Source organism: Chironomus tepperi, unplaced genomic scaffold, assembly GCF_022539635.2.
Source record: "Chironomus tepperi strain 1889 unplaced genomic scaffold, CSIRO-AGI_Ctep_v1 contig_388, whole genome shotgun sequence".
In the NCBI taxonomy this organism is placed as follows: Eukaryota; Metazoa; Arthropoda; class Insecta; order Diptera; family Chironomidae; genus Chironomus; species Chironomus tepperi.
Window position 1 is genome coordinate 26485 of NW_027226510.1, and position 16557 is coordinate 43041.

The 16557-nt window shown below is 33.9% G+C and overlaps 1 protein-coding gene across 1 annotated transcript; it reads right to left on the bottom strand.

Moving 5' to 3' along the window:
• Nucleotides 1–558: 558 nt before the first annotated feature.
• Nucleotides 559–1284, bottom strand: Saysd1 (SAYSVFN motif domain containing 1). Its single transcript, XM_070648103.1, has 2 exons — nt 1030–1284; nt 559–955 (listed from the first exon to the last, which is right to left on the bottom strand). The coding sequence occupies exons 1-2, from the start codon at nt 1171–1173 to the stop codon at nt 611–613; spliced, it is 489 nt and encodes a 162-aa protein (XP_070504204.1). The 5' UTR covers nt 1174–1284; the 3' UTR covers nt 559–610.
• Between the last annotated feature and the right edge of the window lie 15273 nt (nt 1285–16557).

Consider the following 16557-nt stretch of genomic DNA (forward strand, 5'->3'; position numbering starts at 1 on the left):
AATCTAACAGATAATCATCAACATCTGAAATTTCGTGAGCATTGCGCAAATCCCTGTCATACCGACAGCGTTTTCTATATAATAGATTGATCAGTTTCTGGTGGGAATGGAACCCATAAACTCACAAATTTGTGATACAGACATTCGATCTGTTGACTAACCATTTGGCCACAAAAATCCCTACTTTCGTTCTGACAGATTAGTCTATTTATCGTTCGATACCTTAGATGCCATTCTGTTCAGACACCACAACATCCAACTTACTTACTTACTTCATTGGTCGTACAGATCAATTGTGATCCACGACTTTTCATAGATGTAGTCTGAAACTGGCTTTATCGTTAGTTCCAACTTGAAAAATTCGAATGCCAAGCCCAACACTAACTCTATCAACAGCATCCTTCCAGAAGTTCTTACCACAACACATCCAATTACTTTAATTAACAAAATGATAGTACCAGTAAATGAATTAAATAAAAATTTGTAAATGTTCAATAATAAAAAAAAGACTTAAAATAAATGTAAAAAGATAATAATAATGAAAAAGAAAGGCAGATGTTTCAATGATAACAGTCTTTATTTCAGATTATAATAATACACGCACATTCTTTCACAATTGCCTTAAACCTAATTGCTTCTCAAACATTTCAGCCTTAAATGTACCATCAATAGATTCACAATTCTCATTAAATACGCTATAAGCACTAATTTCCTTCTTTCCTTTCGGTTTAACTCTCGTATTTAAGCAGATGCCCAGAAGCATTGAGAACATGAAATAGACGGAACCAACGCTTAATTCAATTGCAATAGCATATAATGTTATCCATATTAGGAAATATATCAACCAGGTACAATATGTTAGCCACGAGCGATTATTTGATGAATTTTCAGCATTTTCATCTATTGTTGTTGTTGTGGATGCTATTGACTCATTATCAACGTCATCATCTGTATTCTGTGGAATTAAGGGACGAATTATTATCAATTACTGCATTGCTGTATGTTCCAATGTCTGTGGCATTCTATTACCTCAATATTCACATTCGTTTCCTCAACCTTCTTATCACTGGATGAGACATTTATTGAAACCATTTTAAAGATTTTCTCCTTTAAATATTGAAACTTTTGTGTACGTCTCTTTCTTAATCGATAACTTTCTAGCTTCTCTTCCATACTTTCTCTTTCAGATACAATAAACTTATTTCCATATCACCATAAAGAATAATTAAAAATGACAAAAACAAATAAATTTCACAATTTATGAAACGTAAACAAATTAATCCAGGTCAGTGATGAATGAAATTACTCAATTTTTATTTTCTCATGGAAGTTCCAGCATACGACGGAATTCGTTACGAATTTCTTGAGAAAACCTTCCAGCTATTTGACTAAGTATTGATTCTAATTTCAGTCTCATTCATGATTTTTTGCTATCTGATGGCCTCATTGGGTAGCAATTAAGTGTAAAATTACTATGTCAATAATGATACTGAGATGGAAAAAAGTTTATAATTAGAAGTTGGAAGTAAATTTGTCTGTTCTGCATTTTGATAAATTTTAATGCTGATTGGTAGGTGGATGAGATTAATTTAGACTTTTTAATTGATTTCAGTAATTGCATAGTAAATTATAATTGATTGTTTTGGAACTAGAAATGAGCTCATTTTGGAGATCTTCAGTATTAATCAGTTGATCGCACTACAACTTGCTGTTTATCCAAAACAATAAGGTTTGGTGATTCAAAATACTTTGATTGTCAATAATCACGGAAGTTTCAAGTAGGGTTTCAAGGCACCACTGCTCATAATCAACCTTCTCCGATAGTACCGCTCAATTTACGGAGCCAAAATGAATCACGAGATTGAGTAGGTGCTTGAGCGGCAGAACCAAAAGGGCGATAAATACCTGTATTGCGCATCACCACCCTTTGCTCTCCCAATGCAACTCCTTTTATTAATTAGAGTGATTCTGGGGAATTTTGTCGTAATTGCATGGTCAACTTAAATTTGTTATAACTCTTAAACTGTAACAGATAGTATAGACATGTTATATATCGTTGGAATTGACATCCAAAATGCTATCTATTGATGCTATTTTTAACCGGTTCAATCGGTTTAAACGGTTCAAAAACCGGTTCAAAGTTGAAAAACTAAGAATTTTAATAACTTCTTCAAAACCTAATGAAAAACTTTGCTTTTAGTTTCCTTTTGTAGTTATTAAAAATGCTCACAACTTGTAGGAAGCAGATTTTTGATTTTCGACTTGTGACGTTATTTAGCTGAACCCACAAATGTTGTAAGTTTGACAGCTAATTTCTCAACAGCCGTTAATACTACAGTTATGCTGCATGTCTTAAAAAATTGCATTTTAGTACTACTTTGATGCTATAAAGATATATTTAGGATATATTTAAAAGTTTTGTCACAATTTGAAAAAATGTGATTTATATAGTGATAACTTCATATTTTTATTGAAAAATGGACAAAAACCAAGTTATTTCTACACTTTCTTTCATTTAACATAGTAAGCATTTAAAAAGCTTTAAATTAATGCATAAAGTGATATTGGGGTCCATGCATCAATGATATCAAAAATGGTGTTTTACATTTTTAGCTCAATTTTTCAAATAGTTTCAAAAGTCTTTGAGCTGATTCATAATCAGCATTGAAAAACCTTTTCAACGATGTATCATTTGCTATAATACCTGCTTTTTAAATGGTCAAATATTGAAAAAGTTTCACGAAATTTTTACAACAACAACAATGAAATCGGTTCAAAAAGTTTCCTGTCAAAATAATCATTTTAAGTGCTTAAAAACATAGCAAATGATAATCGTTGAAAAGGTTTTTCAATACTGATTATGAATCAGCTTAAAGACTTTTGAAACTATTTGAAAAATTGAGCAAAAAATGTAAAAAACCAATTTTGATATCATTGATGGATGAACCCCAATCATTACTTCATGTATTAGTAGGGTTTCTGACAGCGGTTAACCGTTAACAGCATAACAGCGGTTTTTTACCTGAAAATGCGGTTAACGCAAAACAGCGGTTACTGAAAATTAACCGCTGTTAACAGCATTTTTATATGGAAAGGCTTTAAATAAGAAAATTTTGAAGGCTTTTAATAAAAAAAATTTAATTTCTTTCTGAGATCTCTCTTCTTTTGTAAGAAAATGCGAGTTTTGGATGAAAATTTTGGGCTTGAATTCCTTTAAAAAACTTTTGGATTTTTTTAGAAGATTTTGGATTTTTTTTTTTTTCAAAATCTCGCGATTATCTTGGAGTTAAGGGCAATTTCTGTCAAGCTTGTCTTGAAAATTTCAGGAAAATTTCGGTCTAAGTTGCTACGAAGAGAGTGTTCTAAACTTTTGCACATATTTGTACAAAATTAACAGCATTGCATTCAAATATATCATCAAACGCATTTATGTTTTCAATAGAAAAAAATAATTTTAAAGATAATCATTAAAAGTTATTCTTTTTCTTTGATTTTGTTTAATATCTTTACTTTTGTAAGTTTAGGCAGCCTAATTTAACCATACGAGGAAAATAAAAGGAAAATATATCAATGAAAAGCTCATTAACATAGTAAAAATGTGATATTATTTAAAATTCACAGTAACCGCTGTTAACCGCGTTAACAGCTGTTTTGAGTTTTTTCATAACAGCATAACAGCGGTTATGAAAAAACGCGGTTAATCAGAAACCCTATGTATTAGTTTAAAGCTTTTTAAATGCTTACTATGAGAAATGAAAGAAAGTGTAGAAATAACTTGGTTTTTGGTCATTTTTCAATAAAAATATGAAGTTATCACAGCATATAAATCACATTTTTTCAAATTTCGACAAAACTTTTAAATATATCCTAAATATATCTTCATAGCATCAAAGTAGCACTAAAATGCAATTTTTTAAGATATGCAGCATAACTGTAGTATTAACGGCTGCTGAGAAATTAGCTGTCAAAATTTCAACATTTGGGGGCTCATAAATAACGTCACAAGTCGAAAATCAAAAATCTGCTTCCTACAAGCTGTGAGCATTTTTAATAACTACAAAAGGAATCAAAAAGCAAAGTTTTTCATTAAGTTTTAAAGGAGTTATTAAAATTCTTTGTTTTTCAACTTTGAACCGGTTTTTGAACCGCTTGAACCGGTTAAAAATAGCATCAGTAGATAGCATTTTGGATGTCAATTCCAACAATATATAACATGTCTATACTATCTGTTACCGTTTTAGAGTTATGATAAATTTAAGTTGACCATGCAATTACGACAAAATTCCCCAGAATCACTCAAATTACAAATATAAGCCGCCTAATTTTGTTAATCGTGTGAAAGAAAGATAGATTTCTTCATTTCTGACATTCGGTTTTTCTTTTGGGAACGTTCTTCAATACAATTCAAAAAGATACATGCATAGAAACATGCTCAGGAAACTAGTTCATTCATTTACAACAGCGACCTTTCCCGAAACTTCCCACGATGTACGGTTCAGGGCATTTTTAATGTTTGAAACTATTTGAGTAGTGTACCACGGCACACAGGTTGTTCTCCACTAATTTGATAAATTGAAGTCTGACTCCGAATCTGGCCAAATATCAATTGTATGCCTTCTTGTTGAATCCCTTAATACCGTTTAATACACCACCGACGAATCCCAACCATTGCACAGGATAAATACATTAAAGAACAGAGTAAATGGCTATCCGAACCATCTCTTCTAAAAGATAGTAACCCCACAATTAGACTAGGGATGAAAATGCTTTCAAACAGCTCACCTTATCCAGCTTAAAATTCTTAATCCTTCACACTTTCACGAAATATTTCCACATCAACATAAACAGCAACCTCAATTAACATCCTCCCCAAAAATGCAAGAATAATCGAGACACGAAGCAGATAGGAAATTAATCCGGCAAAAGTTTTACAAAGGATCCGCTCTGACCTCCATCAAGCATAAATAAATCAAAATCTTGGGACACATTTAGCTTCCTTCAATCCCTTGATAAAATGCAAAGAGACGAACGATTGAGGACCCTTTTTTTGGAAAAATAATTAATATTCAGTTGAAAAATGAATCAATGAATCTTATTGAACCGAATGGCTGAAAGAAAAAGGCTATTAACAAAAGGCACATCAGCCTTTTATGTAATTAATTTTCTTAATTGATGTTCTTTTCACTTCATTAAGCCATCAATAAAAAGTAGCGTGATTTTGACGCCTTTTTTGGAAGACTCATGCTGTGATTGCTGTGATGAGAAACTATTATACGTCAAAAAGCAATTGAATAGCATTTTAGCCTATAGTGTGCTCTTATGAGCGAGTTGCACATGAAACAGAAATAGTTCACAGGCTGAATATTGCCAAATTGAAAGGAAAAAGTATTTGCATAAATCAGAGGTGGGCAACCTGTGTGACGCGGCTCACTAGTGCACCGTCAAAAATGCTCGGAAATGTCATGAGCTGTATGCTGTTGATGGTTTCCATTGAGACTTGAACCAAGGAGCGGCACGAAAAATAAAAGGTTGTCCACCACTGATCATAGATCCTGGAGCATGCAAAGAGGAGATTTACCCACCCCACCCTAAATTTGTAGACATTTCTAGACTACACTGCCCGAAATGACAAGGAGCATGTTCATCTGTTCTTCCGACGCTCTAACCACTTGACCATTGCTGCTTTTTCGCTGCTTTATCAGTTTGTTCACAAAATTGAGTAAATCAGTATACTCATTGGTATGCTTACTTAGCTGTCTACGCTCATTGTCTATGAACCCTACTGGATATACGAAATCGTGAAATGAAATAATTAAATTTCATTCCTTTTTGCTTTTATTCCAATAGCTGCCAATAGCATTCGAAAAAGTCATGATGCGTATAATTTTCATACCAATGATGAATGACGTAGTGGAAAAATTCTCATTTACAAATTTCCATATTGATGAGTAAAAGCATTATCTCATGCTCAAACACAAATGATTTTTTTTTCGGGTATGTATGTTGGAAATTTAAATTTATTTTTCCATTAATGCCTAGTAAGTAAAGTAAGTAAATATTAAAGCTTGGAACTTTAAAGAATAAATTTCAGATTTATTGCTGGAAAATTTAATATAAAATGCATTCTGTCCGGGACGAAGATGTGATAAATCGACTTTTTGAATCATCTAAAAGAATCTTCCCTCCATCCCAAATCGTAATACCGACCTTACCCTTACCTAGCCCTTATCCATAAGAGCATTTTGTAATTAGTAAATGTGAACGGAGCCAAAAGGAATTATCGGAAAATACTAGAATTCGGTCAAGAGTCGTAGAACTACAATTCGTTCGTTTTAAATACGTAGACGTGCAGTTTAAGGCTTTTTCTTATAGATCACTCAAGAATGATAGCCTGCATCTTCGGACGAACCCTACAAATTACTTAATTCTAATAATAGCTTTTTTCAACTCCCCACCGAATCGCTTTGTATCAAAATGAACCTAAATTTGACTTCAGGAACATAATTGTGAGCAAGTCTTCTCAACTCTCCCCTCGAATCGTTACGTAATTTCCAGACATTCCCCAAGTCATTTCACAATAATATTCATAAAATTCATTAATGTGTCTCATAAGGTTTGATATCCAATTAACATGCAATATTGTTTAACATAATTTTTGCTTAATTCCATCTCTAAAATGCAATGCAATAACTTAACAATAACCTTATTAACAATCCCATAATGCAAAACGATACAGTTAAGATAAATGATATGAAAAATTACAGCTTTTACTCATTTTTATATTACTTGATATTCAAGTATTTATGTACTTTATAAACGTCCCACACTTTCATTTATTAAACTTTGAGTTCCTTTACTAATATGAAATAATGCTGACGATTTTTCAGAATTTCAGGTCAAAGTTTACATTTGTTGTTCAAACATAAACCCATGAGGTGTACACAAGGAACGTTTTTAAATTCTCACATTGCTTCCGAGTGTCTACAATAAATTCTATGAAATTAGGTTCATCAAAAATAAATTATCTGTGGGCAGCACGCTTACCTCAAGCTTCAAATGAAAAAAAAAATATTTCTAGTGTTTACCCAAAGCTTTCATCAAACTTCAGCCAACACATATTAATGCCTTTTTATGAAACTTTTTTGTTGTCATGCCCGAGAAGCACACGATATTGAGTGAACAACATAGTTCTTAGCGAGACAAATGAAGAAGACTCTGCCACGGTGCATTTAGGGTTCCGCTAAACTCCTTTTATTAATACCTAATGGAATCTGCAGGACTACCAAAAATGGACGGCTTTGCTTTGGTATTAATTAAAGAGAACTAGTGGAGCTTTTGAAGCTCTGTTGTAGAGCCTTATTTAATTGTGTCGCTCAGGAGTTTTAGTCACTAACTAAACCTACAGTCAACTAATTACATGATTTATGGAACGTAGAGGATATAATGTCATGATTCCCGAAGATTAATTCTGGTTTTAGGCCTGATTCAATGAAATTAGTTCTCAGGCCAGAGTCAAGTCAGCCAGAGTCCAGAATCATGATCACTTCTACGTCGTGTGCCTTTCAATTTGAGCTACATAAATGCAGAAGGCTCCGACACAGTGCTTTAAAAGCTTCGCTAAACCTCCTTTTATCAAATGGAAGCCATCTCTGTGTGCCGCCCTTATGAACATCAAAAGAAGGCAACTTCCATTTGATCGCTTCTCTTAGTCATTCAGCTCCATTTTGATCGCCTCCGTTTGGTCTTCATATCGATGCCACACAAAAATTACTTCCATTTGATGTCAATAAAAGAGGATTAACGGAGCCTTAAAATCACCTTGTCGGAGCTTTTGTCATTTGTGTCGCTCGGATAGGATGGATATGGTAACATAAGACATTTTTCATAATATCAGCAAAAAAATACCGAATAAAAAAAATTTACACATATGTGAAAAAGCATAAAAAAAATATTCTTTGTGTACGAAAGTTTTTCATGTTCTTCAAGCGCTTCCACTTAGGATGACACACAAAAAAATTATCATTATCTCAATAAATTCATTTTTATTTCATCACATTTTCATCTAACAAAATTTTTTTTGTGTAAATTTAACTTTAAGCCTTTTTTTGCAACTACTACACATTATGTAGATATCCAGCAGCAGTTGTGACGGGATGAATAACAAATTATATTTCCACACTGCACACATGTCGTTGGAAAATCAAGTCGCTGTCTTTTTTAACTCCCACAAAATACAGAGAAATGATATGAAGCAACCGTCAAGAACATTAAATATTCTATAAAGCTACCAAGAGATGTTTCAAGAGCAATTTGATATGATGTGGTGGCGAATTTATTTTGAATATTTTACAGTTGCGGTGTGTTTGAGGCGCATTTCTTCTGTTGTTGTTTATTCAATTTTTGGTAAGTGTCTGATAGGTTGGCAAGTAACTTGAAGAGAGCCGGTAATTAAGTAGAAAAGGCAGTCACCTCAATTGCCCTATCCTATGGTATTGAGGAATGAGATAATTGAAAATTCAAATGAATTGGAACAGCTTGATGATGCAAAAATCTAGTTCTTTACCTAGTTCTGCACTTAAACAGAATGATCATTATAATCATTATAAATTGAAGTCAAAGACTTAAGCAGCGAAAAAGCGGCAACGGTAATGTGCAATGGTTAAGACTCGGACGGATTACTTCTAAATTCAGTGTTCTTTAGGCATTAGTATTTCAGTACAGAGTAAGTATTACCTCTCTTCCTTCTCATATTCTAGCTATGCTAATAGTATAAGAGCCTGCAACTTGATGAAATGTTGCCAGTAAGTAGGGTCAAACCCCACCCTTTTTCACTAGATTCTTCAATTTACTAGACTTTTTCGAGACAAAAACTTTAAATTTTGGATTTCCATTCAAAAACTTCAAAAAAGGTTTGACTTTGCCCTTCCTAAATGAAATATAGAATGTTAATGACCAATTGGAAGTAACGGTTATCTTAGACTTACGTTACGTGATTAGTTTATCCAGAAAAATGTTTACCTGAATAGCACATATCAGTCAATCGTTCAAAAATTCTGCTTCAAGTCGGTGCAACTCTGATTTGATGTCGGATTCAGCTTTAATGAGGTGGATTGGTTGCAAAACAGTTAAGTACTTCTGTAACTGTTGTGATACCGGTCAAGCGGCCATTGGTTCGATATTCAACAGGATGAACTATTCCACCTGACCTTTTTCGAATCATATGCAGTGGAAACACAGCTTACAGCAAACCTTTGTAAGTTAAAGACACTGAGCCGGCAATAACGTCATCAAAAGAGTGGCTCTGATACCGCTATAAACTGTAGGTCTACTTTTTTGACTATGGACAACATACCAAAAAAAGTCAACGAAGTAACAAACACTTTCTGACTCAAAACATGTAGCTTAAAATTTCTTGTCTTTCTTCCTCGCTTCTTGTTTTTTCATACCAGATAGATAAAAAAAAACTTCATTGCAGATACATAACATTTTAATGTGTGTATATATTTCGTATGTTCATATTTCAAATATGATATGATGAAGAATAATAATACTCTATGCTCAAGCGTGTCTCTAGCATCTATCATTTCTGGCATGGCAAAATGAAAAAAAAAATCTAAATTTTCCGTCTATATTTACATTTTTATGTATGAATATTAGTTGAACGACGAGAATTTTTCTTCTTTTTTCAGTAATTTTTTATGATGAATTTTTTTGTACATTTCATGTAATAAAAACACGAGACTATGTCAACTAGGGGATGTGCATGTGACTCAATTTGAATAGTGATGAAATTTTACAAATGGAGAAAATTTAATTCATCAAATTTGAATGATGTTTGTGAATTGGAAGGAATAAAGTTCAAATTTATTTGTAAACTATTTATAAGTTGGGAATTTAAGGGTTGAAATTGGATGTTTCGGAGATTATTCTCTATGGATGCATACTCTATGGATATCTATGTATATTCGATTTTTTGCTGGTTTTGCAGTCAAAATTACAATTTTTCAGGTCCTTAATCTTCTCTCACGAGCGACTCAAATCAGAGGCTTAATAAGAAAGGGGCTTTACAAATAAAACCATCCTTCTCCTCCTGCTCTTTTCGAAAAAAAAAAATCATCATAAACGGAAGACGTATCTTTTTGATAATCATATGGACCCCATAAAGAAACCGCTTCCATTTGATGTCAATAATGAAGCTTTGGCGGAGCACTAATTGATCTGTTGCGGACCCTTGTTCATTTGTGTCAATCGGGACTTCGACTCCTTTGTCACAATATTTTTAGCGCAGCAAGCCGGCATCCTTAAGAGCTTGCAATAGAAGAAGTAGCTTCGTTCTACTAAGTTACTGGCTGATCGCTTTTTTCGTAATGTGTCACTAGCTTTGATATCTTGTTTTCAAGTATTGTACCTCTTAGTAGTCTTACAGGAAGTGGCAAGGCCAGTACCAAGGAAGACAAAAATACGAAAATACGTCACAACTAGTTAATGGCAAGTTAGTGTCTAGGTGGTGTCTAATTTGCTAGCAAAAAGACCTAGCAGCAGCTCTGGATCTCGTCATTTTGTCCTGTCGTGGTATTTTTATCTCTCGATTGACTTTATATCTCCCAAAATTTAGAAAGCTTGCACTCCTTCAAAATATATTTACTTTAAAGAATTATATAGCAAAATCATCCAAATTAAAATACTCAATATACATTCCAGCAGACACTCTGAATGACACACTGATGCATATTATGTAATTGCATCATAACTGATGATAGAACTGAATTTATGCAAATTAAAAATGCATTTTGCGAGAGTAAAAAAATTAATTTAAAATTCATAAAAACAACAAAAATAATATTAACAACATTTATGCATAAAAGGGATTAAAAATTTTAATGAAGCTCAATTTTCATCGTGTATTGCATTCCCACTCGTGTATAATTTTTATTTCAATAGATTATCATAATCATCACTATCATCATCGTACGATGCTCTGCAACCACACACACTCACATAATCCCCGCTTCCAATAACATTCATATGCTTTCAATTTATACGCAGATCAATGTTGGGAAATGAATAAAAATTGTTTATCAATTCATCTGTCAATTCGAATATATTTTGACACCACTACAACACTTTATATGTGAGGATTGGTGAGGATGAATTTATGAAAAAAATCACTGATGTGAATAATCATTTAGAGTCAAAAGAAATGGACTGAGAAGTCCTTGAAATTGAGCAAGTCACTTAAACCATTCAATGATAAGTTGACCAATGTATAAGGCGTATTAAAATGGGGTAAGGGCGTGTTTAGGGGTCAAACTCTCTTCTCCATACAAAAAAATTCCTAACAACCTAGCTTTCTCCATCTAAGGCATTTGAAGAAAATTAAAGTATCATAATACAAACTTTAATGGTTTAAAGAATGCCAGGTACTAAAAATTATTCAATTTTACATTATCAGACTTTTCAGCCCGAGCAGCACATCGTGTACACAAGTCCACTACTACTTGTCCGAATTAACAATTCGACACGATTCTTCACATTATGTCACTCAGGCAGATAGCAAGTATTCAAGCTTCCAATAAGATTCAACCTATAGTTGGCAAGAATCCGGAAGTTGGACTCCATTGGAATTTAATCGGTATGCTTTCTTGATGGCGGGACCGGGAAATCTAGGGAAAGCCCCTCTCGGTCACATTTCAAGTCCCGAGAATCTTCCGGGACCGTGATTTCGGAAAAGTATCTCAATCGGAATCCAAAGTCCGACTGCAGTGGATTACTGACTCTACTTATATTGATTTTTTAGGACTTCATTATTGTCGGACTACAAATAAAGCATCATATTATGTACCCGAACAGCACAATGAGACAAATCAAAATTTTCGACGTAAAACTAGATCGAAATCAGCCATTACGATGCCAATAGGGTGATTTTGCGGTTCAAAGTTAATGCGGTGATGTGACGGACATGCTGTGCTGTTCGGTTTCAAAATTTTAAATTACCTTACCTAAAATAAGCACATCCAATTACAATAATATTATCATAAATTCATAGCAAAAAGTTTTCTAGACCAAAAACATGACCACAAAATTGCCTAAAAACCAAAAATACTCAGAAGGAGCTTTCATTGAATAAATGGATGTTCTATACTTTACATACCTAATTCAGAATAATGAAGCCATATCATTATCATTATTATCATTACGATTATTGCCAAATTTTCATATTTAAATATTTAATCAAGAATATGACTTTCGTACCAAAAACGACATAGACTTGATGCTGAAATGTTTTAAGCTAATGAGAAAATTCTCGAACAGGAAAACAAAAAGAAAAGCCAAAAAATTCATCGAAATCTCATAAAATATTCATGAATCAGGCAAATATTGAAGAAAAATCTCGCTAAAATCAGCCATGAAAATATTTTCTTATCAAATTTCAATGAATTTACTTTGACAGGTTGAAGGATGAATCAAGTTTTATGAAAAAAAATGTGAAATGAAAAATAAAAAAAAAATACAATTTTTCGCTTTACGACGCACAGCATATATAATATTGAAAAATTCTCCAACTAGAGATGGATGGCCAGGAGATTTTCGTAAATTATTTAAGAGGCTTCGGATATATTTGACGTATTTATGATTCCAATATTTTTTCATGAATTCTTGTACCATTTGATAGTTTCACTAGAAATTGGGGAGTAAGGGAATCTGAGGACACCCAAGATGACCAAATGTCAAGAACATACCTTCTCGTGATATGCCCTATTGAAACTTAATGTCTCGCTGGTGGCCAAACTTTATGCTATGATATGTACTTGAATTGATAGATTAAATTCTATCCAAACAACCCAGCCTGAAGGGTGGCAGTCCCATAATAAGGATATGGAAGGAAAGTTTAATAATCTACCATTTCCAAACCCAACATATACAAAGAAAGCAACAGAATCTAAACAAGATTGGAATAAACTCAAACCGATGCATTCGTTCCTTTAATCTTGAGCTTTGGTTTTTGTAGCCAGGCCATTCTAGATATCTATTGACAGAGCTTTTTTGAAAATCAACTTTTGAGAAGTGAAAAATGGTAAAAAGAACCACAATCAGCAACAGACCTTGATTCTAGCAGGATTTTAACAGAATCCTGCACCAAGTTAGAGTCACAAAGAACCGGGTCCGAATTTTTCGATCCATTAATCAAAACGTGTTATTCAGCATATCCCGAAAGACACACGGTGTAGAAATGGCCAAAAATCCAGTTTCAGGGCGACTTGAGGTCTCGGATTTAATCGAATCTGGCCTGGAACCGAATATAGCTGAGCTAAGGTGGGATTTCCAGAAATTTTCACACCGAGTGCCTTCCATGTAAACTTTATAGATTTATTAGCTTTGTAGCTTAATTTTGATGAATTTATCAAATATCCAGAAATTGTTCAGTTCAACCTTCATATCAATCCTACCAGATATTCACCCCAGCCTAAAGTCAAAACTGCTTATGCCTCCAAGGACTATCATAAACTCATTTTTATATTGAAAAACTTTTTCATTCTATCTCTCCTCTATCTCTATCTCCATCTCACTCGCTCCCCTCTTTAACCAAAGAAAGACAAGGACTAGGACAAGTGAAGTGGTTGGAGATGTGAATACAATGAGATAGAAATATTCGATGATGAAAAACTTTTCTCATCAATAACTCATTTTGTTGTGTTTTTTTTTCGTCAAGGAATGATGAGATGGATATAAAAAAAATTGAGTAAATTTCATGCTGTCATAAAAATGTTAAGCACATCTCAAAATCTTTTTTAATGGATTCCATCCATCGACTATTATCATTATCATCAACCATTGCAGCTCATCATATCAATGCACAGATAAAATTGATCTACGTAATCAGAATCGACACTTAAAAAAGTGGCAAGCTAAGTTTTGAGGATGCACATAAATGAGGAACTTCCTGGTTTCTAATACCAATTTTTATTGGCACTAAAGTTGAATTGTATTCGAATTGCGGAAGGAGAAAGTACAAAAAAAAAAATGAGAAACTTTCTCCTTTCCATTGTTAGACAAAAAAAATGTTGTCATCTCATTCAGTTTAAAAGGGTCACAGCTATTCTTTTATTATCTACAAAAAAAAAAAAAGTTCGATTAAATGGAAAAAGTTTTTCGTCATTTTCTCCTTAGATATTCGAGAGTTTATAGCATAGTCAGGAAAGTTTCCATTGCTGTACATTCTTTTACGGAACTAATAGGTTTGTGTGGTCGGTATGCTTAGTTGGCACTATAATTGGATCTGTATAATATCATCTTATTTACATGAAGTTCAGAAATGTGAATGAAGGCTACTTTGGTGAGCATCAAGTTTAAGCTTTAGAATTGATGATTGAGAAAATCGAGGCTTTTTGAAAGTTTTTAACAGTTTCTAATAAAATTAAAATTATGAACAATTGTGTAATGATAGGATGTAGATTTTCAGTAATCAATCTAATGGTGGACAATATTGCACTAGGTATTGCAAATTGACAGACGGAAGCCAGCAGTAGAGACAGCTTTAGACACCATCTGAGGGAGGCTTCACATCACAATTGATCCCTAACAGACATAGAGCATACTCTGAGAAAACTCACTTTTGTGAGCATGCTCACTTCAGGTCAGAGTAAAGTCGGACTGTTGTTGGATTTTTAATCATTTTAACGCCATGTAACTTCCAGGAAAGAGCAGCATAAAAACAAGTATAAAAGCCTATTTCAAGTATCACAAGTCGAATAAATGATCCAAACCCCTCCACCAGGTCACCAAGCAGCGAAAAAGTAGCAGTGGCGTAGTAGTTAGAGTGTCGGTGGTTGTGTAGTAGACATAGGCAGAACGCCCACTAAGAGATATGTAACTCCAATACTTATCACAAACAGAAACTGCATAGTGAGCAGTTCTCTAGTGTTATATAAGGACAACCATTTCCTCAGTTAATTTAGTCATTGTGTCACTGTGTTACCTATCTCCTAGGGGCGTTCTGCCTATGTCTACTACAGATGCGCCAGTTCAGTGTTACTTTAGCATTAATATTTTATATTAACTTAATGTTCCAAAAATTAGATGCAATTCCATCCTGAGATTGAAAATCCCACTTAACATGATCCTGGATTTAAATCAAATCCAACACCAAGTCAGAGTCACACCACCCATGAGTCGGATTTTTTGATCGATTACCCAACTTGTGCTATTCGAGAATATTCATTCTATATCTATACGATTGTGATGGCAATTGTGGCAATTAAAGTTTAAAACAGCAATGAATTATAAAGAGGTGTCTCGACACAAAAGCACAACAGACAGTCACAAAGTATACATTTGAAATAAATTTAATGTGGTCAAGATGCTTTTTGTGACTCATTCTCATTTTCTATTCCACATAATACAATAGCAGTAAATGAAAAGAGGATTTAAGTCCCCAAATGAGCATAAAAATTTGTCATAAAAACCGGAAAAAACGAGACGTAAATGAGAAGGAAGGAAGTAGTGTGTGAGTGAGAAAGTGAGACCGCTTATGGGTGTCATCAACTCATCAAACATTCACAATCGTAAAAAAATGTAAAAACTTTTTTTTTTTCGGCTCCATAAAGTTTGAGGATATTTGTCATAAATAAAAACACATGAAATTAATGGGGGGCCTTTTTGACTTCCATGCTGTCCATTGCTGTTGATCTAATGAAAAAAATATGATTCGGAATATTGGAATCTGAATGAGACTCGAAACTACGTCTTACTATTTATAGTTGCATGCTTGTATCAACAGAGGTATGGGGGGCTACTCTGCAAACATCGAGGGCTACCCGACAAGCATCGGGGGTTACCTGACAAGCAATGATAGGCTGCTCGAAAAGCATCGAACGCTACTCGGCAAGCATCGGAGGCTACCCGGAAAGCACATTGCACAAAAATCGTTAAAAATCCGTCCTCAAGCCGATTTGACTCTTTCCTCAAGTCGGATTTCATTGAATTTGGTCTGGTCAAAGAGTGTCATAGACATGAAGCTGGATTTTTAGCCATTTCTACGCAATGTGCCTTCCGGGAAGACTGTATGACGTTAAAATGGATTAAAATTCCAGTCCTAGGCTTTTGAGACTCTGGTGTCACGCTAAATTCGAAGAAATTGGTCAAAATCTAATTAGTAAGGAGCCGGATTTTCGTCCCTTTCTACGCCTTGTACTTTCCGGGTTAGCAAGCATCTCAAACTGCTAATATTGGTAATGTCACAATTGGTGAATTGTGTAGTGTAAGCATGATGCTGCTGTATATGTCGCAGTTAGAAAATTGCATCCAAGCATAATAGTGGAACAATCTGTGATTAGTAGACCTTACGTGCAATTATAGACTTGATATTTGTGGAACATGCCATGAATGGTCAAGCATATAACTAGACATACGATCGAATAATTGCTGCCGTTTACCAGAATCAGGACGTTTAGCAAAAATCACACAGTTCAGAAGTTCATGACTGTTAACTTCATTCATGATTCCATAATATTGTATATGCCCATATATTGAGCTATTTCTCAGCTTTTTTTTCCGGAT